This window comes from Auxenochlorella protothecoides (assembly GCF_000733215.1).
Source record: "Auxenochlorella protothecoides strain 0710 unplaced genomic scaffold scaffold24, whole genome shotgun sequence".
NCBI lineage: Eukaryota > Viridiplantae > Chlorophyta > Trebouxiophyceae > Chlorellales > Chlorellaceae > Auxenochlorella > Auxenochlorella protothecoides.
In genome coordinates this window covers 538766-564100 of record NW_011934249.1, presented here as the reverse complement: position 1 = coordinate 564100, position 25335 = coordinate 538766, and the positions used below count along the sequence as shown (strand labels likewise).

The 25335-nt window shown below is 64.8% G+C and overlaps 8 protein-coding genes across 8 annotated transcripts; 5 read left to right on the top strand and 3 right to left on the bottom strand.

Annotated features, from left to right (window-relative positions):
* Positions 1-293: 293 nt before the first annotated feature.
* Positions 294-2768, bottom strand: F751_2597 (Serine/threonine-protein kinase AtPK2/AtPK19; the record flags this gene model as incomplete). The annotated part of the gene is made up of 7 exons (XM_011400349.1): positions 294-434; positions 598-833; positions 1032-1327; positions 1476-1636; positions 1839-1955; positions 2171-2470; positions 2646-2768. The coding sequence occupies 7 exons, from the start codon at positions 2766-2768 to the stop codon at positions 294-296; spliced, it is 1374 nt and encodes a 457-aa protein (XP_011398651.1).
* Positions 2769-3566: 798 nt separating this feature from the next.
* F751_2596 (Something about silencing protein 10) lies at positions 3567-6504 on the top strand (the record flags this gene model as incomplete). Its single annotated transcript, XM_011400348.1, has 8 exons — positions 3567-3693; positions 3780-3943; positions 4160-4654; positions 4826-4999; positions 5220-5724; positions 5902-6000; positions 6175-6244; positions 6375-6504. 8 exons carry the CDS (start codon positions 3567-3569, stop codon positions 6502-6504), a joined length of 1764 nt encoding a protein of 587 aa, XP_011398650.1.
* Positions 6505-6852: 348 nt separating this feature from the next.
* On the top strand, positions 6853-9211 carry F751_2595 (Breast carcinoma-amplified sequence 3; the record flags this gene model as incomplete). The annotated part of the gene is made up of 4 exons (XM_011400347.1): positions 6853-7142; positions 7322-7751; positions 8108-8520; positions 8884-9211. 4 exons carry the CDS (start codon positions 6853-6855, stop codon positions 9209-9211), a joined length of 1461 nt encoding a protein of 486 aa, XP_011398649.1.
* A 1906-nt stretch (positions 9212-11117) lies between these two features.
* F751_2594 (Nitrilase-like protein 2) lies at positions 11118-12661 on the top strand (the record flags this gene model as incomplete). Its single annotated transcript, XM_011400346.1, has 4 exons — positions 11118-11180; positions 11338-11673; positions 11806-11998; positions 12447-12661. The coding sequence occupies 4 exons, from the start codon at positions 11118-11120 to the stop codon at positions 12659-12661; spliced, it is 807 nt and encodes a 268-aa protein (XP_011398648.1).
* A 404-nt stretch (positions 12662-13065) lies between these two features.
* On the bottom strand, positions 13066-13629 carry F751_2593 (40S ribosomal protein S12; the record flags this gene model as incomplete). Its single annotated transcript, XM_011400345.1, has 2 exons — positions 13066-13489; positions 13619-13629. The coding sequence occupies 2 exons, from the start codon at positions 13627-13629 to the stop codon at positions 13066-13068; spliced, it is 435 nt and encodes a 144-aa protein (XP_011398647.1).
* Positions 13630-13834: 205 nt separating this feature from the next.
* On the top strand, positions 13835-17350 carry F751_2592 (SRSF protein kinase 1; the record flags this gene model as incomplete). The annotated part of the gene is made up of 8 exons (XM_011400344.1): positions 13835-13961; positions 14315-14410; positions 14605-15062; positions 15144-15524; positions 16147-16287; positions 16425-16591; positions 16893-16902; positions 16970-17350. The coding sequence occupies 8 exons, from the start codon at positions 13835-13837 to the stop codon at positions 17348-17350; spliced, it is 1761 nt and encodes a 586-aa protein (XP_011398646.1).
* A 272-nt stretch (positions 17351-17622) lies between these two features.
* F751_2591 (Ubiquitin carboxyl-terminal hydrolase isozyme L5) lies at positions 17623-19534 on the top strand (the record flags this gene model as incomplete). The annotated part of the gene is made up of 7 exons (XM_011400343.1): positions 17623-17709; positions 17786-17832; positions 17959-18060; positions 18235-18362; positions 18475-18674; positions 18826-18920; positions 19201-19534. 7 exons carry the CDS (start codon positions 17623-17625, stop codon positions 19532-19534), a joined length of 993 nt encoding a protein of 330 aa, XP_011398645.1.
* A 237-nt stretch (positions 19535-19771) lies between these two features.
* On the bottom strand, positions 19772-20319 carry F751_2590 (hypothetical protein; the record flags this gene model as incomplete). The annotated part of the gene is made up of 3 exons (XM_011400342.1): positions 19772-20009; positions 20177-20240; positions 20292-20319. 3 exons carry the CDS (start codon positions 20317-20319, stop codon positions 19772-19774), a joined length of 330 nt encoding a protein of 109 aa, XP_011398644.1.
* Between the last annotated feature and the right edge of the window lie 5016 nt (positions 20320-25335).

Below are 25335 nucleotides of genomic sequence, written 5' to 3'. Positions count from 1 at the left end.
GAGTTTACACCTTTGAGCGCGCTAGAAGCCTGCAGCACGCTCTCACACGGCGCCTGGTAGTCATTGAGCGACGAGCCTCCAGATGAGGCTGCCACGACCCAGCATGTTCATCAGTAGCACGGACAAACCTTGTCTGCGCGCATATGGAGGCAGGAGTGGCATCCCTGCGCACAACGATGCATGTCCCCCAAGATGCCTGGTCTGCGTCTACCCCGTCAAATAATCTACAACGCGAGAGACAAGAGAGTTCAACAGGCTTTGTGCCGTGGGTCATGTTAGCGACTGCTTACGCTCTAACTGCGTGATTCGGGGTTCTTCGGTAGGTCTGCCAGCTTCAGGTTGGCCAGCAGCGAGGGTGCCACATAGGTGAAACCCACAAACAGATTGTCATCGACGCTCAGGGATCCATCACGGGGAGTGACGCACGGCGAGTCCTGGGTGCAGGGCAAAGATGGAAACTTGATGTGAGAGGAGGTGTAGGATCGCGAGTCACCCTTTGTAGGGATAGCTTGTATGACTGGAGGAAAGGGAAGCTGTGTTCCCATTCTTGCCAAGCACCCTCTCACCCCACCTAGATACTAGTTGCCCCTCACCCACCTGTGGCGGCAGGTCTGTCCAGATGCGGTCAAAGTTCTCCACACTCTCCACGTGGCTCACGCTGGGCAGGAAGGGCGACGCCACCTTGCGCTGCTCCAGCAGGCCCCAGTTGATGGACCTGAAAAAGGGGTGCGCCTTGATGTCCGCGCTGCCAGCGGGGCCATACCCGAGGCGTTTGGTGGGGTCCTTCTGGAGCAGGGCCTTGACCAGGTTGGCGGCGGGCGTGCTCAGGTAGCCTGTTCCAGGATTTGGGCTCCAAAAGTGAGCAGATGGTTCTTGGCTGGAGACTGGGAGCCTGTGGTAAACAACCCCCCCTTTCCCGCCGATGCGGTGCAGGCTTCCCAGCAGCCACCTTCATGCAGTCGCCTTGCGAGCACGCCACACATGTCCCCTTCCACTGGGCCCCCCCCACCCCCCTCGTCCCTGTCACCCACTCGGCAGTTTGAACTTGGCGGTGGTGATGGCCTTCTGGAGGGCCGGACGCGACTTGGCGCGGAAGGGCGGCACCCCGCACAGCATCTCATGCAGCAGGATGCCCACACTCCACCAGTCCACGGCCTTGCCATGCCCATGGCCCAGGATGACCTCCGGCGCCATGTACTCCATGGTGCCGATGAAGGAGTTGCTGCGCTGGTGCTCCTCGTCCCCCATGCCCCCCTTGGCCAGCCCAAAGTCGGTGATACGCAGGTGGCCCGTGGAGTCCAGCAACACATTCTCCGGCTTCAGGTCCCTGGGGGATGGGTGAGAGGCAGCTTCATGGTGAGAAGGAGGACGATGATGGGCACCAGCAGCACCGGCCCTGCCCGCTGAGGGATGACAAGTGGAGTCAACACACCACCCCTATCCCCCTCCCATGCACCCCTACCACACACGCACACCTGTGCACAAATCCGAGGCTGTGTAGGTGGGCGATGGCCAGCACGATCTCGGCGGTGTACAGGCGTGCCTGCGCCTCGTCAAATGTCCCTGCGCGATACAGCTGGAAGAAGAGGTGCCCGCCGTTGATGAAGTCCAGGACCAGGTACAGCTTGAGCGGGGTCTGAGGAGGGGGAGAATGGAGCGAGCAACGCTGACAGGAGGACGAGGCGCGGCGAGGCGCCAGGGCTCGGACGCTCCTGGGCCGGGGCAGCCTTTGGCGTTCCATTTGACATGTTGGGAGCAGCCGTCAGGGACACTGACACCTGTGTCATCATACCCACACCACTTCTCTGCTTCACCAAGCAGCACAAGAGGCCACCCACCTGGAAAGAGTAGCGGAGGGTAACAATGTAGGGGTGAATGACCCCGGTCAGCACATCCCTCTCTGCCTGGACATAGGAGCCATGGTCGCGCTCCCTGATCTTGTCCTTGCGCATGACCTGGCGGGTGGCGGGCATGGAGGTCAACGGGCGAAGTAGAGACCGCGGTGGGGCAAGCTGAGGGCTTACTGCACCTCCAGAAGCTCTGTCTGGTGGATTTCATCATTGCTGATGGACACAGACGCTAGAAATACTCCCATGAGGCCACACTCTTGCAACACTCACACACTGCTGGGCACTGCAGCGGGCAGGCAGCACCCCCATGCAGTGCTCACCTTCATGGCAAAGATCTCCTGCGTGTCACGCTTCCGGACTTGGAACACCTTGCCAAAGGCACCTTGGCCCACCACTCGCAGCAGCTCGAAATCAGCTGGTCCCAGCTTCCTGCCCGATGTTGATGCCTGGGCAGAGGTCCTCGTCTCGGCATGAGTCGTGGCTTCAGACACATAGGCGGTGCTTTCCACCACCGGCTCTGGGGGCAGGACATCCTCGGTGGCCCTCAGCAGGCTGATGGCCTTTCCGGGGCTGGGCTCCACCGACGTGCAGCGGGAGGGCAGTGCGGAGGGGCCCACGAGCTGTACGAGAGAGGGGAACCGAGGTCGCGGTTGAGGTCCACTTGTGTTTGACAGAACAGACAGAATGCCCCCAGCATCAGCCTCATGCTGTCTGCAGGCGCTGCCAACAGGATGCTTGGCGGACCCCCTGACGCAGCCACAAAGGCAGCTGCACAACATTGCACCACCCACTCACGCTGCCAGAGGGGGTGCTGGGTCCGCTTGTGGCCTCTGGGATAGAGTCAAAGCCCACATCAAAGTCCAGCTCGCCTTCTCTATCCAGGGACGGCTGACTCCGGCCAAGCGTGGGGGAAGGCATCGGGATGGGTGATGCAGTGGTGTTGGTGAACGGCGACGGGTCTGCAGGCTTCCCAGCGTTCGCATCGATCTTTGAACGACTCCTTATGTCCCTGGACTGGGTGGGAGCACTGTATTTGCCTCGACCTGGCGTCCAGTCGCTGGCGAAGGGGTTGAGGGACATTTAAGAGAGGAGGACCGCCGGCACAATTTGAGGAGGGGCCTGACGCAGCAAGCTCCCGTCCGATGACACTTTTGGATGTCACAAAGGAGGAGCTTGATTCCAAGAGACTGCCGTCCGACTGGCTGCCCGATGTCACTCCAGAGAGGTGGGCTTCCGACTACTGCGAGGTTCGGCTCCACGCCACCCGACACAGAATGAGAGGAGTCGGTCAGTCAAGGAAAGGGAAGGCCAATCAGCAGGAAGTCTCCAGGCTGAGTTTCATGAGCCTGTTTGTACACCAGTCAACGCGAGAGGAGAATGTGCTGGCTTTGGCCGAGTGCCGGGGCATCTGCGTCGTGGATGCGCTGCCGAGCCAAAATGCCGAGCCGAGCATGCCACAGCAGGCGGCCAGGAACCCACCATGCAGGAGTCAGCATGCATGCACATCCATGCATATACATACTACTACACCTCCAATTCATCTGCTAACTCGCACTTCTTGTACCTGTATAGACTGCATCGGGTAGGTGTCGCGCAGTGGTCCTCCACATGGCGCGCGCTCCACCCAAGAGGGGCAAGTCTGCCCCTCGTAAGGGACGCGCACCTCAAGCTGAGCCGCCGAAGGACTCAGATGGCAGCGAAAGTGAAGAGCTGGCGATGCACGGAGAGGAGGATGAGGTGTCGGACGTGGAATCCATCGAGGATGCCGTCTTCGACATTGATGCCGCCAGCGACGACGACTCCGAGGACGAGGAGTTTGCCGCCGATGAGCGCTACGCCGCACGTGAGTAGGGCTGAGTATGGGCACAGCTTGGCCTCCAGGGAGTGCGTAGGGCGTCCGGGACTCACACCTCCTTCCCCACTGTGCAGTCGCCCGGCAAGCAAAGACTCTGGAGGCCAAGCTTCGCATCGCGCGTGGCGAGAAGGATGAGGGCGAGAGCGGGAGCGATGATGAGGAGGAGGAGGGTAAGCACGGCGAGGGGCGATGGGGCAACAAGCGGGCATACTACGACGCCGACAACATTGATCTGGAGGTGCGAGCCGGGGTGGTCGTTGCCTGGGGAGCGAGCAGCAGGTGGTATACTCTGCGGAGGCTCCTTGAGCCGTGCATGATGCTGGGAGGAACAGTCTGGGATACTGGCGTGCAATTCAAGGATGCCGTCTGTGTGGCCACGAGATTGGCTGTGCACCGCTGCTCTGCCCCCAACACCCCCCAACCTGCCCCCCTAACACGCCTACTGCTGCCAAAGGGGTCCGAGGAGGAGGACGCACTGCAGGAGGAGGAGGAGGAGGCCCGTCGCCTGCAGAGCGCCGTGCTGTCGGGCCTGGACCCCGAGGACTACGGCGTGGCGGAGGGAGGAGACTCTCCCTCCTCCAGCGAGGACGGCAGCGAGGGGGAGGGCGCCGGGGACGTGGAGTTCGTCCCACGCGACATCGCGGGCCTGACAGAGGCGGAGCGCGCCGCCGCGGCCGCGCAGGCCGCGCCCGAGCTGGCGGGCCTCCTGGCGGAGCTGCGCGGGTCGCTGGCGGAGGTGCGCCACCGCGTGGGCCCGCTGCTGAAGGAGGTGCGGGAGGGGGAGCTGGCCACGGCGGAAGGCCTGTCCTACCTGGAGGCCAAGCACCTGCTCCTGCTTCAGTACTGCATTGGCATCGTGGTGTACCTGCTGCTGAAGGCGGAGGGGCGCCAGGTGGCGGGTCACCCTGTCATCGCCCGCCTGGTGGAGATCAAGGCCTACCTGGAGAGGGTGCGGCCCATCGACAAGCGCCTGCGGCACCAAATGGACAAGCTACTGGCCGCCGCCGGCGCCGTGGCCGGCGCGGGCCCGGGGTCGTTGGCCCACGGCCCCCGTCCCGAGGCGCTGCTGGCGGAGGGAGACGCCCTCGCCGCCGCCGCCGCCGGCGAGGGCGGCGAGGAGCTGCTGGCCGCCGCGGAGGAGGAGGCCGCGGAGCAGGCGCGGGTGGGCGGGACGGGGCTGTACCGCCCGCCCCGCCTCAACCCCGTGTCCATGGAGATGGAGGAGGGGCGCGCCACGGAGCGGCAGGAGCGGCACCTGGTGCACAAGGCGCGTCGCGCCGGCCGCAGCACGCTGGTGAGCAGGGGGAAGGAGGGCTGGATGTGTGATGGGGAGGGGGGTGTTTACGGGAGGGTTTGGAGCTTTGTGGTGGTTTGGGGCGCGGACGTGGAATGACACCATACGAACCTGCCGCTTTCGCTTATGGGGGGATGCGGTCGCCGCTGCCTGCTGCCCGCTCGAACGACCCCTCTCGACCCCACCGTGTTCACCCTTTCCAATCTTCCCCCCCTGCCAGCTGTCGGAGATCGCGCGCGAGGTGGAGGGCGCGCCCGAGGAGCTGCGCGAGACGCTGACGGGGATGGACAGCGCGGCGGCGGTGCGCCAGCGCCACCGCCTGGCGGCACGCGAGGCGGTGGAGGAGGACCTGATGCTGCGCGTCCCACTGAGCCGGGAGGAGGGCAAGGCGCAGCGCGCAGCGCGCCGCGCGGGCCTCGCCGGCGCTGCGCTGCTGGACGACTTCCGCGAGGATGTGGCGTCGGTGCTGGAGGGCGGGCTGGGCGGCGACTTCCAGCGCCACCGCACGGGGCAGCGCTGGGGCGGGGACGCCTCGGCCGCCGGCGCGGCCCGGCCGCGGTCGGGCGACGCCGACCTGCCGGCACGGGAGCCGCTGGCCAAGCGCCGCGCCGCCTTCGACAGCGTCGCGGCCAAGAAGGCGCAGCGCACGAGCGGCGAGAAGTCGGCCGGCGGCGAGCTGGCGCGCACGGAGGACGAGTTCTACGCCTCCGTCAAGGCTTCCAAGGGTGAGGGGGTGAGGGAGCTTGTTCTGGGGGGGCCTGGTTGCAAGCACTGCACAGGGGCCATAACATTGGGCAGGAGGGAGGTTGCATTTGCCACTGGGGATGGTTTGGTTTGCACTCCAGGAGTCGAAGAGGATGTCATGAGCCCATCTCAAAGTTCTCATCACCTCTGACTCGCAGCGGAGGCACGGCGTGTGGCAAAGGAAGCATACAAGTACCCAGACACCCAAGTGCCGCTGGAGGAACCCCAGGCCCCGGGTGCCCGCGGGATCACCACCGGTGAGGGGCACGAGAGGCTGTTTGGCATTTGCCAGCGGCATGGATTGTGATGGTTGAGAGGCTTGGCGATCGATGGACGAGTGCCAAGCCTGTGCATGCCAGCTCGGGTGTGCGGCTGTTTGGTCAGTCTCTCCAGAATTTGATTGCCCTGTGCCACCCCTTTGCCCCGTGCAGCCATCGAGAAGAATCGCGGGTTCACCCCGCACCGGCGTCGGGATCTCAAGAACCCGCGCAAGAAGAACAGGTGTGGGGCCCAGTGGCGAAGCGGCCACCAGTGGCACTGTGGTGTCGGCTGATCTCTCTTAAAGTGGCATCACCCGGTCCTTGCACCCCACACCCCACACCCCCCACACCCCTGTCCCGTCACCGTGCAGGATCAAGTTCGACGAAGCCACTGTGCGGCGGAAGGGGCAAGTCCAGGGCGTAAAGGCTGGCGCAGCTGGGAGCTACGGCGGAGAGGCCACCGGCATCAAGTCTCGCATCTCCAAGTCTGTCAAGTTCTGAGGTGCAGCCGCGCTTCCCTCTCTGCTCACGCGTATGCATGGTATGTGGATCATTCTGCATCTACACACAAACAAGATTGTCATAGCCAAACGTTGGTTGCCCACGAGTGTCGCTCCCAGGAGTTGCCACCCAGATGGATTTGCGGATGAGGAGGGGACCCCCAAGGAAAGTACAGTCAAAAACTTTCGGAAGGGCCAACAGATGGGTGTGTGCCTGTCATTGCACCGACACTGATTTCACCGGCCGTGTCGTTCGGTCTTGCCAATCTCAAGGTGTCTGCAGCGCAGCGAGCATGGTCGAGGGGTGATACCCCAGCGAGGCCTGCCCCCCACCCTCGTTGGGCTTCGGATGGAGGCATACCGAGATCGTGCCCGTCAGCTGGCCGGCAGATCCCTAGTGGTTGGGCTGTCTGCCTTGTCATCCGCTGGATCGAAGGTGGCCCGAGCCGCGGTCGCGGGTGTCGGTGCTCTCACCGCGACCGACCGCGAGAAGGTCACTGCCGTAAGGTTTGCCAGCCTGGAAGGCCAGGGCGGGTCGCCCGTGCTCCTGGTGGCCTACGAGACTGGTTTCCAAGTTTGGAGCCTGGAAAACTCCTCCGAGCCCCTGGAGCTCGTGTCTCGGCGTGACGGACCCGTCAGGTGTGTGTTTCTGGTGTGTGGGGGTCCGGGTTCCTTCTTGGAAGTAGGACCTTGCTCGCCCACGCGTCAGATCCTTGCATTGATACTGTCCAAGCCTGATCATCGCAACAGACTCCCAGGATGCACAAGTCCCTCTGCATTCCTGGCTCATAGGCCTCAACCCCTCACCAACCCCATAGGCTGTTGGACATGCTGGCTCCCCCCGCCGCCCCGGCAATGGCGGTGGCATCGGTGGTGCCCGACAGCCCTCTGGCGGGCATGCACCCAGTCCTGGTGCTGGCCCCGGGGTCCACGCCCGCCCACCCCGACCCCCCGCCCGCACTCCGCTTCTACTCGCTGCGATCCCACGCCACGGTGCACAGCCTGGCGCTGTCGGCGCCGGCGTTGGCGCTGGCCGCCTCGCGCCGCCTGCTCCTGATTTCCTTCCCGGGCCAGCTGGCCGCCTTTGACGCCGTGACCCTGGAGCAGAAGTTCACCTGCCTGGCCTACAGCCCGCCCTCATTGCCCCACCCCTCCGTGAACTCAAATGGCCATGAGGCCGCCACCCCCCTCCCCGCCGCGGTGCCCTTCGCCCTGGGCCCGGCATGGCTGGCATACCCCTCGCCCCAGGTGCGTGTGTGCTCCACCCACCCCAGCATTCGCTGCTCTTGCTGTCGGCCGCGTCAGGCGTGCTCCCCTGGCGTTTGGATGAACCTTGGCGTGGTGATCGTGCACCCAAGCTCCTTCATCAACCCTCCCTTCCACCCGTCACCCTGCAGGCGACACCCTGCGCCAAGTCTGGGGTCACGGCCACCAGGATCACGCCGGTCCCGTCCCGGGCGCCAGCGCCGCGGACCGCTCCCTCCCCCGCCGGCGGCGGCCACAGCTTCCCGGCGGCCTCCGACCTGGCGCGCGACGCGGTGCAGCGCGGCGGCCGCACGCTGGCGGCCGCCGGCGGCGCGGGGTACCGTTACCTCTCCACGCAGCTCGCCGCATGGCGCGGCGGGCAGGGCCACGCGGCGTCGGCAGGGGCCGGCATCGGCGCAGGGCCCGGACCCGGGTCCGGCGCCGAGGGACCCGTCGCCGTCGCCGACGCCCTCGTGCCTGGGACGGTGGTGGTGAGGGAGGTGGGCGGCCTCCGCGTGGTCGCGCACTTCCGGGCGCACACCTCGGCGCTGGCCGCGCTGGCCTTCGACCCCTCCGGCATGCTCCTGGCCACGGCCTCGACCGCGGGGCGCAGCGTGCGTGTGTGGCGGGTGGTCACGCCCACCGGCCGCGCGGCAGGGGCCGCTCCGGATGCCACAGCGCGACCCTCGCCGGTGCAGTGCCTGGCGTGCCTGGTGCGGGGCCTGACCCCGGCCTCCATCCAGGGCCTGGCCTTCTCGCCCGACACGCGGAGGTGCGTCGCCGTCTCCGGCCGCGGCACCGCGCACGTCTTCGAGCTGCCCGCGGGGGCCGACGCCGCGCGCCCCGGCGCCGACGAGAGGATCAGCGCCCCGCCGCGGGTCGCGGCCGTCGGCCGGGCACGGCGCCCGGGCCTGCTGCGCGGCAGCCGCGTGGCGGCCGCCGCCGACGGCGCGGCGCGCGCGATCGCGGGCGCCGGCCCCCCGCCCTTCCCCTGCGTGGCGAGCTGGGGCGCCGAGCCCGGCGCCCGCCTGCTGACGGCGGGCGCGGACGGCGTGCTCATGACGCACGAGGTGCCCGGGCCTGGCGCGCGCGACCCCGGCGCCGCGTGCCCCGGCCCCGACGCCGACGAGAGCAGCGACGGCGAGGCGCCGGGCGGGGCCTCGCCCGCCGCACCCACCAGCGTCCCCGCCCTGCGCGAGGCGGAGCGCTGGGACCTGGGCCGGCGCTACGGCTGGCTGGAGCGCGAGGGGGAGGTGGCTGGCTCGCCCGGGGAGGACAGCGACGCGGCGGTCGACGGTGAGCGTCATGCAGACGCAGCCGGGGTCCAGGAGGACGGCGCCGCGTCGCCGCGCGAGCGCCAGCGCTGGCTGGCGCAGGTGGAGCCGGTGTGGGGGTACTGGCCGGAGCCGGAGCTGGCGCTGCGCGCCGCGGTGCGCCTCTGCCCGCAGGGCTCTGCGGCCTGAGTCGGCAATGCTGCATGGGAGCATGGTCGGCCCCCGCTGGGCCCATAGTCAGCCGGGACTGCAGGTGCTGCGTAGCACCTGGAGCCGTGCTGTGTCGGAGAGTGTTGCTGTATTGTAGGCGTGTGTACCATAGGCAGCCTGAGGGAGCGTGCCGCCGGCCATCGCCCGGCCTGGGCACCCTGAGCTGGTTGGGTGGTGGCTCTGACTGTCTTTTCTTCTCCCCAAAGCATCCCACCACGAATGTCAACCGAAGCAACCCATGTCCTGACTGTTGCTGGGGGGAGTTGGTCGACTCCCAATGGGGTGTGCCCAATTCCATACATTCTTCAGCAGTACAAATCCCCTGACCTGTGAGTAATGCGCTTTTTGACAACCCCAGGGACAGGCATGCACTCCTTCCCCTGTACAAATGCTCCTGTTTTTACAGCTCTGAAAGCACCAAGCCTCCCCAAATGGGAGTCACCAATGCATATCTCAGGGTTGTGGAGCACTGAGTGAGATGATGAGTCACAAGTGCCGTCGTCAGATCATTGAATCCATTTCCTTTCATAAGCTGTAGTTCCTCCAATGGGACGGACCAGAGTGGTCCACATCTCCAGCAGGTGCACTGCTGAGTTCAGAACCCTCCTCAACAAGCTTGTTGTTGATGTCGGCGAGCGCGGTCCTTGCCAAGCCGGGCAGGTGCTGCTCGGCCCACTCCTTTGCAGCAAACTCACAGGCAGCTGGCAGGTCGGCCTCGATAGCCATGCTCACCTCCTGGCTGACGTCCCATATTTGGCGCTCCTGTTTCCAGAGCTCGGTATCCAGCCTGGCGTGGGCAGGGAGCAAGTGAGGGAGCAGCAGAATGTGAGCTTGTGTCAGGAATTTGAGCTGATGCATTTGGCATTACAAATGCAACCTGACATGATTCCTTGAGGAATGCAAGACTTGCGAAACTGAAGCTCACACCTGCTGATGCTCCCCTCCAGTCCTTCGACCCTTGCTCGCAGCCAGCAGTTTTCCTTGTGTAGGCCGGCATTCTTCGACGCTAGTTGGTGGTAGTCATCTCGAAGAGCCTCCACAGCAGCTACCTCACTGGCAAATCTCTGTTGGATGGCCTGCATGGCAGCCTCCCACTGCAGCTCCTTGCGACGGCTGACCTCTGTGAGAGCAAATGCAGGGCTGGTGAGTGACTCGAGGCATGCGTGCTCCGCTCTTGGAAGGACTCTGGATAGTAACTGTACGCCATGATGAAGCTGCACATTGCATGGAAATGACCAAGAGTTTGAGCCCCACAGCCACCACCTACCCAAGCTCTCTGTGAATGCATCTGACAATGCAAGGAAAGCATTGTGGAGGGCCGATACTTGAAGCGTGAGCTGAGTTGTCGAAGGTTGAGGCTGAGCCTGGTCACTGTCATGTGCAGCTTCCCGCAAGGCCTGTTTTAGGCCTGAGACAATGCCCTCTGTCGAGCGGTGGGCGGGGATGAAGTCGAGCATCGAAAATCGTATGGGAGGGCGCTCACAGACCTCTTCGAAAGGAAAACACAAGGCTGTTGATGTGTGCACCTTCTGTACAGAGTATATTACCAGCGAATTGCACTGTGATGCCCCGCATCTTCGTCGCACGATCGGACAGGCACCCGTAAAACAAAAACCAACATTGGAAAGCACGGGCCAGGGCGCGACGACAGTCTTCCGGAGCCGGGTGTGGGGTAGGGCCGCGGATTGGCGCACATTTACTCTGAGTTTGGATGCACCCACGATAGGTTGTCATGTCCAAACTCCGATCACTTCTTAAATCTATGCCTCACCTGATCCATACAGGGTTTGCGTGTGGAATCTCTGCAGCAGCGCCCGGCCTTGCGAAGACCCCTCAGCGTGCCAGCACTGGCCCCATCGGGCCGCTGTCATCACCCCTCAGAACGATGGCGACGGCGGTGAATGCTACCACAGATCGCATCGCACCCCCCACCCCCTCCAAATCCAAGGTGTGCGGGTGAGGATCCATGGGATGACTCGTCCTGTTGCACGTGACGAATCCCCCACCCACGAGTGTTCAACCATGCGGGGCACTATGCTACCGCAATGTGCGTTCCCCCAGACTGATCGTTCTCCTCGTCCCGACATTCTTGTACCCCCACGCAGTTCAAGCTGGCACTTTGCCAGCTGGCTGTGGGTGCGGACAAGGAGCGAAACATCCAGCATGCTCGCCAGGTCATCGACAGGGCAGCGGGCGAGGGCGCCCGCCTGGTGATCCTTCCTGAGATCTGGAACTCACCCTACTCCAACGATAGCTTCCCAGTCTACGCTGAGGAGGTGGGCGGGGGCGAGTCGCCCTCCACCGCCATGCTCTCCGACGCTGCCGCAGCCAACAGTATTGTGCTGGTGGGCGGCTCCATCCCGGAACGCTCGGAGGGCAAGCTGTTCAACACCTCCTTTGTCTACGGCTCCAAAGGGGAGCTCCTGGGTCGGCATCGCAAGGTGGAAAATCTGGGGTAGGGATCGAGGATGTCAGAATGATCCCATACGCATGCTCCATCCTACGCCTGTTTGCGCAAGACATCGCCTCAGCTCACCTGGGTCACTCACCACCCTGCACCTCATTCCCACCAGGTCCACCTCTTTGACATTGACATCCCTGGGAAAATCAGGTTCAAGGAATCGGAGGTGCTGACCCCCGGGTCCGACCTGACCGTCATCGACACCGAGCTGGGTCGCATCGGGGTGGCAATCTGCTACGACATCCGGTTCCCCGAGCTAGCGGCCCTCTATGCCGCGCGGGGCTGCCAGCTCCTCGTCTACCCAGGTGCAGTGAGGCAGGAGGCACCGACGAGTTCCAGCTTGACCCTCTGCGTGCCTCGTGGGACCGTCCCTGTCGTCCTGAGGCCCGAATTTCAGCTGGCCCCACCCAGGCTATCGTGTCCCATCCGCGCACAGGCGCCTTCAATATGACCACGGGCCCGGCGCACTGGGAGCTCCTCCTGCGAGCGAGGGCCGTGGATGCACAGGCATGCTGGCGTTCGAGGCTGAATGCGTGCCTTGCGAGTGCGGGCATCCTCCGACGAGGAGGGTTTTGGCCGCTGTCTGACCCAGTTGACATCCCTGTTGGTCCCCAAGCGACATCCTGTACTTGCACAATTCACATCCCCCTCCTACCTCCATCACATCCCCCTCCTACCTCCATCACATCCCCCTCCTACCTCCATCACATCCCCCTCCTACCTCCATCACATCCCAGTTGTATGTGGCTGGAGTGGCTCCGGCACGCGACCTTTCCGCTGGCTACCACTCCTGGGGCCATTCTGCCCTGGTGGACCCCTTTGGGCGGGTGGTGGCTGCGGCCGAGGAAAGCGAGGCGATCATTCACGCGGAGGTGGACCTGGACCAAATCGCGGAGCAGCGAAAGGGGGTGCCGTACAACGACCAAAAGCGCTCGGACCTGTACTCCCTACTGGACCTCACGCGCTGAGGCGCCTGCTGGCAGCCTGGGTTGGGAGCATGGCCCTTGTAATCTATGATCAGACCGCTACAAGCGTCCACGAAGCACTCAGTGCAGATTCGGTTTGTCGACTTGCAGACGTAGTTCACTGCGGGCCCCCAGCACCCGTCCAGAATCTGTCACGGCGGTGGCGTGTCCTGGACACGTGCGGCGCTGCAGGACCGTTCCCTTCCGTCCCCCAAACTCCAAAACCAGTGGCTGCACGCAGCAGGGAGCAGGGTTACACCGCATGACCAGCGCATGCACATGGCCGCATACATGTGGGCGAGAGTTGCACAGACTCCAAGGTGGGCTGCTAACTCCCTCCCGTCGCCGCCGTACGCACGCTCCGCCGAGGTCACCCCCTCCCAGCTCATCAGCTTCTGGGTCCCCTTTCAGCGGGACTTCAGGTACTCCTGCAGCACCACCAGGGCGGGCGTCTCCTCGCCGTAGTCGGTGACCACTGCGCATGAGCACTTGACCACCTTGCGGGCCTCGCCCTCAGCGTCGATCTTGCACAGGCCGGCCCACTTGCCGAGCTCGGAGGCCTCGGGCACGGAGATCAGGGACACGCCCTGCTCGGCGGAGAGAGCCTCGATCAGCTTCTTGTAGTCGGGCTGGTTGCAGTCGTCGGCCAGCACAGCCAGCTGGGCCTGGCCGCGCTCGATGGCGCGAGCAGCCTCGTGCAGGCCGCGGGACAGACCGTCGTGGGCCAGGGCCTTCTTCAGTACCTGCTGCACGGCGGTGTTCACGTCCATAGGCTCGCCGGGGGCGGCAGCGACGGGCTCCGCCGCGGGAGCGGCACGTGGGCTATCCCCTCTGCACAAGAGGGAGGTGAGGAAGGTGGAAGTCAGATTTGGGGATGCGCGAAATCTGGAGTGCCGGCGAGCCATGGGCGTCCCGCAGGGGTGTGCTCTATATACCAGCAGCGCAGCAGCACGTCCTCACCCGTCAGACATGTTGGTCCTCGACAGGTGTGAACTGCCTCCCTAGTCTTTCGTCTTCGAGGATGAGCCTGCAAGGGGGGAGCGAAGAGGTCTCTTGCATTCGTTGTGCCGACCCGGCAGCCTCGCCCATCGGCCGCAGCCAAGACAGCAGTGTCGGTGCCAGCACGCAGACGCACCTCGCAGATTGTGGTAGCAAGGCACGGAGTTGCGAAGAGGGATGGCCGAGTCCCTGGATTCGCCTGATGAGGTTCTGGAGCTCTGCCTGTATGGCAGGCCGCCCCTCCCTGTCCCAGGATTTTCCCGCGCTAAAAGCCCCCATCTCCAGCTGCGCCTGCCCGTGCTCTGTGAGGGGAGCGCATCTCAATGCAAGCTGCCAGCGCTCGACGCCGTACGTCATCAGTGTCCGTGATACAAATAATCAGAGAGGGGATTAGGGACCGTGAGGAGGGAGCGTACGACCCTCCCGTCCTCCCTTGAGGCTGTTCGAGGGCCGCAAACACGTACTCTGGTCCCGGCAGCTTCACCCCTTCCATCGGCCGCAAGGCATGCCGATCCCAAAGTCTTCCCACTCCCATCATACTGGCAAGAAGCACGGTGAGAAATGGGGATTGTGCCCGTCCCCACGCGGTCGACCTGGAAGCCCCGGCGGCCTGCACAGAAGCTTGCCCCTCCTGAACCCCCCCTCTTTCTCCCACAGACAAGCATCGCAATCCCTCAACCAGCTCCACGGAGCCCGACAGCGCCTCAGGGTCGTATTCTGACGATCAGGAGGACGAGGAGGACTACTGCAAGGGTGAGGTGCCTGTGCTGTGAATTGAATGGGAGGGGGCCATGCATTTGATTTTGGGTGACTCCCCCCAGAAGCGGCTCACCTGTCGGGCCCTTCATCTGTGGCTCGCCGTGCATTATGCAGCCTGCTTGCCCTTCCGAGGCCTTCCCCGGGCCAGAGGCTCCTGCTCATCCTCCTCAATCCCACCGTCTCGCCAGGCGGGTACCACCGCGTGCACATCGGCGAGACCTTCAAGGATGGTCGCTACGAGGTGCTGCACAAGCTGGGCTGGGGCCACTTCTCTACGGTGTGGATGGTGCGCGACACCCACACCGGCGGCCTGGGCGCGCTCAAGGTGGTGAAGTCGGCGCCGCACTATGCCGAGGCGGCGCGTGACGAGATCACGCTGCTGCGCCAGATCCGGGAGTCGGACCCAGCCGACGCCTGCTGCTGCGCGCGCCTGCTGGACTCCTTCGATCACGTGGGCCCGCATGGGCGCCACGTCTGCATGCTGTTCGAGGTGCTGGGCGACAACCTGCTGACCCTCATCCGCCTATACGACCACCGCGGCATCCCGCTGCCCGTGGTGCGCGCGCTGACGCGGCAGGTGCTGGTGGCGCTGGACCACATGCACAGCGGGCCGGGCATAATCCACACCGACATGAAGCCGGAGAACGTGATGCTGCGCGACCCGGTGCGCCCGCGGCGCGCGGCCGCGGCGCCGGCGCCGGCCGTGCCTGCCGCCGCGCAGGGCAAGATTGCGGGGCTGGTCGCTGCGGGAGTGCCGCTGACGCGCGCGCAGAAGAAGAACCTGAAGAAGAAGCAGGGGCGGGGGCCCGGCGCAGAGGCCGAGAGCGAGGGGGAGGAGGAGGAGGAGGCGGCCGGGGCGCAGACCTCCGGCTGGGGGGATGCGGCGCGCCAGGCGAGCGACGGCGACGCGCAGACCAGGGGCGACGCCGGCGCGCAGGCCGGGGCCGCCGACGCCAAGGCCCGGCCCTCCTCCCCGGGCGTGGACCTGCGGGCTCTGGAGCAGCGGCTGCTGACCATGCCCGCCAAGGTCGTGGACTTTGGCAATGCCTGCTGGGTGCACAAGCACTTCACGGACGACATCCAGACGCGGCAGTACCGATCGCCCGAGGTGTGCTGGGTTGGGGACGGAGGAGGGCGAGGGAGGGATATGAGGACGAGCAGGAGGATATGGCGTGGAAACCTGATGGACAGGCACTGAATTTGTGTCTGTGTGGCCTGGTTACAGGCGCATACCCCCTCAGGTCTTGTGCTGTCCCGCTTGGACCTTGTTGCATATCCACCTCGGCTGGGCGGGGGTTTGACGTGGGTGAGAACAATACTCCAGCATATGCAAGGCCGTTTGGTATCTAGGTGGTTGACTGGTTCCTGCCCCTGTGGCGGGGCCATGTGTCCGCCACCCTCGTGATCACGGCCAACAGCAATTGGGTAGCATTGCGACGGGTGACGTCCTGGGCGGGCCGGCCTGTCCCATGGGACAGGCCGGCCCCTTCCCCGTCACTCTACTTTTTTCAGCACCAACACCTCTTTGCTTGAAACACTCATGCACTTCACCTTTGCAATCTCATGAGCTCCATACCATGGGCCATGCTGCCAAGCCTTGCGCATTGCACAGCATGTGCAGCTCTTTGGCGCTCCCATTCTAAGTTACAGAACCTGCGCGGCCTCACACGCTCTCAGCCATCATGTCCGGAACTCACTGTGCTCCCCTCCTTCCCCTCATCACCTGCCAGGTCATTCTCGGGGGGGGGTACGACACCTCGGCCGACATCTGGTCGCTGGCCTGCATGGTGTTTGAGCTGGCGACCGGGGACTTTTTATTCGAGCCCAAGCAGGGCCATGGGTACACGCGGGACGAAGACCACCTGGCACAGGTCCGACACGGGGTTTCTTATTTCCTGGAATCGACCCCGGTCTGTGCTGGGACAATCAGGTGCATGGCGCGGTATAATGGCTCCACACCAGCCATGCTGAGCAGCTTCCCACCCCCCCCCTTCACCAACATCATCAGATGATAGAGCTGCTGGATCGCATGCCACGCGCTGTGGCCCTGGGCGGCAAGCGCTCCCGCGAGTTCTTCACCGAGGGACGGGCCGCCTGCCGCCACATCCACCGGCTCAACCACTGGCCGCGTGGACCGGGTGGCTGCGGGAGAAGTACCACCTCCCGCGCGAGGATGTGAGTGGCTGGTGTGGGGAATGTTTTACATTTGGATGGGCCGGACACAGCAGCAGAGGGGGTTCGATCATGGCCGGCATGGGCCTCCAGCAGGCGCTTGGCAGTGAGGAAACACACCATACGATGCATACCCTTGGCTACGCCTCGGGGCTGATGCGCAATCGATAGACTACAATTCTCTGAGCCATTGTCGTGTGGGGAGGGGATGGCGGGTTGTGGGGTCCTGAGACTTCAACATAGGATATGACATGCACCTGTGCTTGCCATACTGACGCCCTGAAGCGTCACAGATTCTGTGCAGAGTCTCTGCTGTGTCCTGGTGCACGCCTGTGGCACGCAATCACCCCTCCCACCCACCCACCCTCCCCGCCTCTGCAGGCCCTGGCTCTCCGCGACTTCTTGCTGCCCATGCTCGCATACGTGCCCAGCAAGAGGGCCACCGCCGCCCAGATGCTGCAGCACCCTTGGCTGGCGGGGGTGGGCGAGTGCGAGGCCAGCACAGGCCCGGGGCCTGTGGAGCCCCCGCGCGACGACGGCCGGCGCCCCAACCCCTCCCGGGGCAGCAGGTCGCCCAAGCGCACGCGCTCCCCGTCCTCGGCGGACAGGCGCCACGGCAGCAGCCAGCAGTGCACCTCGCCGGCCAAGCGCAGCGCGCAGGAGAACGGCGGCGGCGCGGCGGGGGATGCCGCCTCCTCCGTGACCCTCGCCGAGCAGAAGCTGGGGGCCATCCACCTGTCCTCGGTCGAGGCCACGGCGTGAGCAGGGGGGGGGGGGGCTGCCGCGGGCCCCTCCCCCCCCCCCCCTCGCATTTAATTATTGATACCTGTCCCTCTCCAGTACTGATTGACTGAAAGCCTGCCTGGGTTGGGGGCCGCTGCTGGGCAGCCCAGGACCCCCCCCGTTTTGCCAATTTCGCGCCTTGCACGGTTCCGCGGATGTGGCCTGCATGTATAAGACCACGAGGTGTGCACGGGCAGGACGAACGCGAAACGTCGTCCATGTGGTTTACATCAAGAGATTAACAGGTTGTCATGTCTGGGGAGGCGTGGACCACCATCGAGAGCGACCCGGGCGTGTTCACCGAACTGATCGAGAGGCTTGGCGTCAAGGGGGTGCAGGTGAGTCTACTGGAGATCCCGTTCGATGCGCACGATGGGCTTCGATAGTGTCTCAGCTCAAGCGCCATGCGTGCAGGTGGAGGAGCTGTACTCGCTGGATGCCGACTCCCTGCAAGCTTTCGAGTGGGTTGACGGCGGGAGGGAGTTCGGCCCTGGGGTGCGATGCGGGGAGCGCTGAGGGGAATGCTCTGCAAATAACGATCATGGCCGCACCCTTGAAGCGCCGCAAACGCTTCTTGTGGTGTGCAGGCCCATCTACGGACTGATCTTCTTGTTCAAGTGGCAGGCAGAGCCGGTGGCCCGTCCCATGTACCCGGAGTACGAGGAGCGCGGCATCTTCTTCGCAAAGCAGTGAGTCGCAGGCTGAAAGAACTCCTGACCTAGCCTGATTTGGAATGGGCTTGCTGGCAGGGGCCTCTCACTGATGCCGCTGCAGTGCCGAGGGTGCCAGTGCGGGGGAAGGACAGCATTCTGGCTGCCATCTGTGCAGGCCTTCACCACCCTGGCGAGGCATGTACATTGCAGGGTGATCAACAACGCATGTGCAACCCAGGCCATACTCAGCATCCTGCTGAACCGACCAGAGCTGGACATTGGGGAGGAGCTGTCCCAGTTCCGCGACTTCACGGCGGGGTTCCCCGCAGATCTCAGGGGTGAGTCTCAGCCGGGGCCCCTTGCTGGCCGCCCGGACCCATGTTGTCATGCCTCACCCCATGCCTGCAACTCCCTTCAGACCTGCTCCCTGCCTCACCCCCCGGTGCCCAGGCGAGGCCATCGGGAACAGCGAGACGATCCGGGAGGTGCACAACAGCTTCACCGCCCCGCATGCGCTCCTCCCGGAGAACCCCGAGACCGACTCCGAGGGCGAGGCCTTCCACTTCGTGGCCTACACCCACCGAGACGGCTCCATCTGGGAGTTGGATGGTCTGCAGCCTGGCCCCGTCTGCCTTGGCGAGGCCGGCCAGGTGTGAGGCTGTTGCGGGGCTGCTGGGCTTGGGGGTGGAAGTTGAGGCAGGGCTTTGAACTGGCCCTGGGCACAGCTCCCGGTGCTCGGCCCAAGTCCCCCAATGGAAGCACCCCTCCCACCCCGCCCCTCCCCATCGAACCCTTCCCAAGGACGAGTGGACGCAGACTGCAGCCAGCGCGATGAAGAAGCGGATCGCGCAGCATGCCTCCCACGACATCAAGTTCAACCTCCTCGCCGTCACCAAGTGAGGTGGGGGGGGGGGGCGGCTCTGGAGGCTGTGCGATGGGGAGGGCCGCATTGGGACCCGGAACGCAGGGGCCGGGAGTGGGGGTGATGGCGGAGGCCTGCGAATAGTGCTTTGCACTGGAAGCCTGGGGATGAAGGCCTTGGAATGAGACCTCCAAAGCGAGCATGGGCCTCTGACTGGACCAGAACTGCGTCGAGGCTGGGATGAGGACCCGGGCACAGCGCCTTGGGCCCTCGCCACGCACTCCCACCCACCCACTCGTCTGTACGCCGTGCAGGTGCCGTCGCACCGCGCTGCAAGACGCCCTGACCGACAACTGGGTGCGGTGCGCCGCGCTGGAGGAGGCGGCGGCGGGGTCGAGCCCGGCCGCCCAGGAGCTGGCGGCCTGCCGGCACGAGGGCGCCCGCCTCTCCGCCGCCCTGGACGCAGAGTGCTCGAGGCGCGCCGCCTGGTCGGACGAAAACCTGCGCCGCCGGACAGACTACGTGCCGGCGGTGTTCAACCTCCTTACCGCGCTGGCGGCCTGCGGCGAGCTCAAGGGCCTTGTTGCGGCGGCGGCAGCGGCGGGGGGTGGCGGCGCGAGTGGGAATGGGGAATCTTCCGACACCTAGGCGTCCAGCTGGCCCTTTCTGTACGTGTCTGACACGCACCCTCCACCCTTGCCATGTGCCCACACCGGCACTGACATGCAATGACATGACGTGGAGTTTGGGCAGGGGCCAGGTCCGAAGCACACTGCAGGCAGCAGGAAGGAGGGTGGGGGTTGGCAGTTTCAATCTCGCTCTTTCAATGATTGCAATGGGTGGGTGTGTCTGGTACACCGTGTGTCTTCTGGCGGCTGGGCACGGTCAGCGCGGCCCGTCGCCGCCGGCGCCCCTCCCCTCGATGCAGAGGCCGGAGAGCAGGCTGGAGGGGCAGAGGGGGTCCACCCTCCGCGTGGCCTTCCTGAGGATCAGGGGGCTGACCAGGTCCTCTTCCAGGCGCTTGCGGCTGTACCCCGTCACCACATGGCCGGGCAGCGGATCGGGGGCAGAGGCGCACCGCGCCGTGCCTTCGTCCCCGGCAAGCTTCAGGACGCGCCGTGCCCTGCGACGACGGCAAAGGCGGCACGCGTGTGAACGTGCGCGGCGCGCGGCGATGGCGTCAGGCTGAAGTCCTGGCGGGGTTGGGACCGCCTGCAATACCTTCTCCATGGTGACTGTCAAAGACTATCAAGTAGCAATGGGCAAGTAAACCCCTCAACTTAACCTCACCTTGTCCTGCCGGGGAGCCGCTGTTTCCTGGGCGCTTGGATGGGGGGGCATGTCCTTGCGATTCCTGCAGGGATACAGAGGGAGGGGAGGTGTTCCCAGGGAGAATGCTGCGCACCTCCCTCGTTCAATATCGTCCAGCCCATAGAGTGTTTAGCATATTCGTGGGACCGGTGTGCCTGCACACACGTGCTACTCACCTTGAGGCGCCGTGTCAGGTGGCGGCCCATCCTTGTAACAGTTGACGGGTGGACAGGGCTGCTGAGTGGGACTGCATGCCCGGCCGTCCGGCATTGGGGTTTGTTCCATGGTTTCCATTGCAGCAAAAGGGTTGAAGTCCTTGGACGGCGAGCAGGCGCCATCAAACTGGGGACCCAGGTCGGAGGAGGGAGGTGAGAACATTGCGGTTAAAAAAAGATAATCAGGCACTTCAGAAGGTTGCGCTGCAGACTGAAGGGATGGCAACCTAGGAGTCTCAGCATCTGTTCATGACCCACACGGTAACAATTCCTGTCTCACCTCCATTGGTTGAACCCTGGATGGGCAACTGTGCATGCTCAGGTCCACCGAAGCATCACCGCTCTGCCTGTCGCTGGTCGAGGGCCAGGGGTTCATGGTGAGGGGCTCCAGTACTGGCCGACGAGGCTTCCATGTCGGGGTGGGGACTTCCATGTGCCCCGGCTCAACGGTATCTCGAGACTGGTTCCTTGAGCACTCGCCGAACTTTCTGGAATACGTTGAATGAGGCGAATTACGCTCCAACTTGTTCAGCACTACGCCAGCTCGAGTCTAGTGTCAAAAATGTTAGCGCCGGGTGCCGGTTTTTGCACCTTGGTGACTCTCCGCGCGGGTGCTCTGCTGCAAACGGAGAAGCGCGCCGACGCGCGGTAGATTCCGATGTGGGCTATCGATATTCTGAGTTTGTGTGCTGGTGTGGACCAGGAGGATTCGGGTACGAGATGGCGATACGATCTCCGTCTGTTGCTGCGAATTTGGGCTAGGCCGGGAGTTCTGGCGCCCCCCGATTGTAGCGGGAAGAAAGAATCCCTTGAAATACAAATAACTGAGCATGCAGACTAGCCGGACTCGCGCATGGTCATCGGGGCTTAAATGGATCCGTGGATTGGACCATTAACATTACAATAGCATCATGTCAGGTCCAGCTGTTCACCGATGTCGACTGGAGACGACACTGCTTCCGGACCCACCATTCCACCGCTTCCTGCCCACCCCATTCCCTCCTTCCGACGACTACAAAAGCTGCTGTACGGAGGATGCAGGATCATCAAAGGTATCAGATGAATTTGTCAAGGAGCTGGCGGGCCTCATCGCTGCCACCGACGTCTCCTTCCTGTAAGACGGGGATGGGCTTGCTTGTCGTACCCATGCCACCGGGCAGCCAAAAGCATGCATAGTATAAGCGACCAGTTGATGAAACGTTTATTACATCATGTCATTTTTGCAGGAATCCTCGGTGTGACGAAACGCCTAGGGCCTCTGCTGCTATGACCCCCCTCCAAGCCCAGTTGCTGGAGATCAGCCCCACCCTCTTCGGCGCCACCTCCACGCCGGCCCCTCGGCCCGGCACGCGGGCTTCCGCACGCCGAAAGACCGGTGAGAAAACCACTCCTGGAGCACATGCTGGTGCTGCAGCCAATCGGAGTCAGGTCATGACCCCATCGCCACAGTTAACAATGCCTCAGGTATAGCCGCTCGCAGGGGTGAGGGTTGTACTTGAAAGCTGTTCTGTGTCAGGTCCTTTGTGCTGTCTGAAGTCTTACATCAATGCTTGGAGGGCCAGGCTGTGTTAGGGCCATATCTCCCGCCCACAGGCTGTTGCTCCGCAGCAAAGGCGCACGGTCCTGCCATTCACCATGACCTGCATCAAGAAGGAGATGGCACCCTCCCAAGACGAACTCTGCCGACATGCCTCAGGTGGGGGTCCAGGAGGATGAACTGTGAATGGTCTGGCAAGCTTTTTCCAGCAGTGTCAGGCCAGGATGCACAGAAATCAAGTAATCCCCTCAATGCTGCGCAGATGCGCTGGCATCAGCCGTCGCCGAGTACCTGCGCCAGGAGCCTGTGGATACGGCCGGCGGCGAGACCGACTGGCCGGCATGGTCCCAGGCCCTGGACCGGCTGCTCGCAGCTCTGGTGCAGTGCAGCTCGTGCCCTGCCATGCTGCACGCCGTTGCCGGGAAGCTGCTGCCGGGACCAGTGCTGCCACCCGATGTCGCATCAGCGCTGACGCAGTCGCTGCTCGTAGCGGCTGGTGGCGCAGAGCCCTGCCGCCCCACTCCTGATAGGGTAAGAAGGAGGTCGGTGGGGTTGGAGGGGAGTCAGCATTGGGGCTGTCCTGGATGCAGGGTTTCGTGCATGCAGGGCTGGGGTTTATTTCAGCTTCAGGCCGGGAACCGGAGATCCCTCACTTCTTGCTGCGATTCATGCAGGACGGATCACCTGAGGAGCAAGCATACAAGGTCAACATCCTGGGCACCCGATGTCTCCTGATCCTGGCTCTGCATCCCTTTCTCTCTGGAGGTGCGGTGCCCAGCCTCAGGTCAACAGTGACGATGCACATGAGGCCCTCCATCGTGACACCAACAGGAGGCAAGGGTCTTTAACCATGAGCGACACCATGACTCTCACACCACTTCAAATTCCATCCCGCCGTCGCAGAAGGGGCATCAGATGTGGAGGTGCTGCAGCGCATCTGCCGCTCACTCCGATCGGTCACCTGCCATTCGGTGCTCCCTTTCCTGGACCCGGCCTGGGCATCCCTGTTCCGCCCGGACTTGCTGGGGACCAGTCCCGACGAGGAGGGCAAGGCTCGTGGAGGACCGGCCCAGGCGGCGCGTGGCCCCGACTTCCAGACGGTGTGCCACCACGCTCAGGCCGCCCTCGCCAACCTTGCCGACCTTGTCTCCGGGCCCGGGCAGCCGCTGCCCACCCACGCGCTGGGACCTGTGGTCACCTGCGCGGCCCAGGTGCTGGGCTCCGCGGGCAGTGCCGGCAGCGCGGCGGCCCTCTGCGCGCGGGCGGCAGGTGCGCTGGGGGTGGAGGAGGTTGGGCCATGGACGGGGCTCGGCGTGGCAGGCTGAGTGTGGCCGTCATGGGGTTCTGATCCTCCCGCGCCGCACCCAAACACCGCGCTCCTGACTCGCGCTCAGCTCCACTGCCACCGACCCACTCCCCCGCTCAGATCTGGTGGGAGCCGTGCTGGGCGCCTGTCCCGAGCTCCGGCAGGAGGTCGTCGCCGATGTGCTGCGCCATGCCCTGCTGCCGCTGGGCGGCGGCACCACGCGCGCGACGACTGCAGGTCTCAGGGACCCTGCGCCGGGCGTGACGCCCGGCGTGCCTCCACACCCCAGCGTCGAGCTGCCGTGTCGCGCTGCGACGCACGCCGCCACGGCCCTCCTCGCGGGAATGCACCGCTGCGTCGCCCTCCCCGCCCCCGGCGCCTGCTCCGCGCCCGGCCTCGACTGCTCGGCGCCGGCGCTGTCCTGCGCGGACGGCGTGTGGCGGGGGCTGCTGGAACGCTGCGCGGCCCAGCGCGCGCAACGTGGCGACGCCGAGCACGGCGCGCGCGCCGCGCTGGAAGCGCTGGTGGCGGAGCTGGTGGGCCTGGCCTGGGCGCCGGAGTGGCCGGCGGCGCAGTGCATGCTGGGCCGCCTGGTGCCCGCACTGGTGTGCGCCTCCAGGACGGGTGGTGCGTGGGACGATTGGGGTTAGGGGGGGCGCGGGGGCTGCAGAAGAGATCTGAGGCTGCAAGGGTGGCGATGCATGCTGCAGCTGGCCAGACCTGGAATCGCCGTGAGGGCCAGCCGCTGCATCCACGCCCTGGCGCTCTGCGCGCTGCAGATGCGGGCATGGAGCAGTTCTGCCTGGCGGTGGCAGGCAAGCTGGTCGGTCCCCTGGGCCTCCTCAGCGTCACGCCGACCCGGGACGTGGCGTGGGCAGGCGGCGACCAGGCCGCAGGCGAGTGGTCCTGTGGGGCAGGTGGAGGGGCACGACGGTGCAGTTGGGACTTGGCAACGCGGATGGCTGCAAGGCCGGTGGGGTGAGTCAGCAGTCTGACGACGCATCCCGCATTCGCCGACGGTTGCCCCTCCCTCCATCATGCAGAGGGCGGCGAGGCGCCCGATCCCGCCGGCGCTGCGACGGCTGCGCTGGCCCGCCACCTTGTCACGTGTGGGCTTCCACACGCGGCGCGCTTTGCGGCGGTCCTGCACTATGCGGAGGGCGTGCAGCAGCTGAGGCAGGCAAGGCGACCGTAGGCGATGAATTCAAGGGCCTCTTGTGTTCAGGCTCCGAGTCTCGATCTGGGCACGTCGCCCGCTTCGCTGGGCGGTGTGCCGTCCCTTGCCGATGCCTGGTGCTCAACAGGCCGACCTACTACGATTCCGACCGCAGGCATCCACCCTCACACCCGGCGATGCACCCCAGGCTGTGCCGGCTGAAGCTGCCGAGGCACTGCTCCTGCAGGCCCACTGCCTCTTGGAGGCTGCCCCATTCGGCACCACCAGACTGACGGATGCTGAGGCGGGCCGCGCCTCCAGAGCTGCATCCCTGGTGTGCTGAGAGGGGGTTGAAGGGGCCATGTGGGGAGGTATTGGATGGGGTGGGAGAGCCTTGGGCTGATGTGACTTGTTTGGGTCGGAGGGGGAGCAGGACTGACGAGACTCAGCAGCAAGAACCCCTGGGAGTGGGCGGACTGGGGAGCAGGCGTGACCAACGACTGGGCATGCTGCCCTCCTCCCCAGCAGCCCGCAACCTCACTCCTGCTCCGTCTCACACACACACACCTCCTCGCCCGTCCCAGGGCCGCACGAAGCGCGCGCGGCACGTGCTCCTGCGCTGGATCCTGGACAGCCTGGACGGGGCCGCCGCCGCCCCCGCGACACGTGCGCGTGCGCTCAAGGCGCTGGGGGAGGCGGTCAGGGTGGAGCCGGGGCTCCTGGGCACGCCCACCGTCCGGGGGGCCGTCGAGGCAGCCCTCACGGTGCGCACATACGCGGAGTGTGGAGGGCGGAGGGCTGGCGTGGCTGAGGAAGGGGGAAGGCGTGGGGAACTCTAAGGCCCCACAGAATCCCTGCGTGCCGTCTCTCGTCGAAGCACGCGGCATGGCTTTGCACTCATGGCTTCCCAGGGATCCTGCCGCA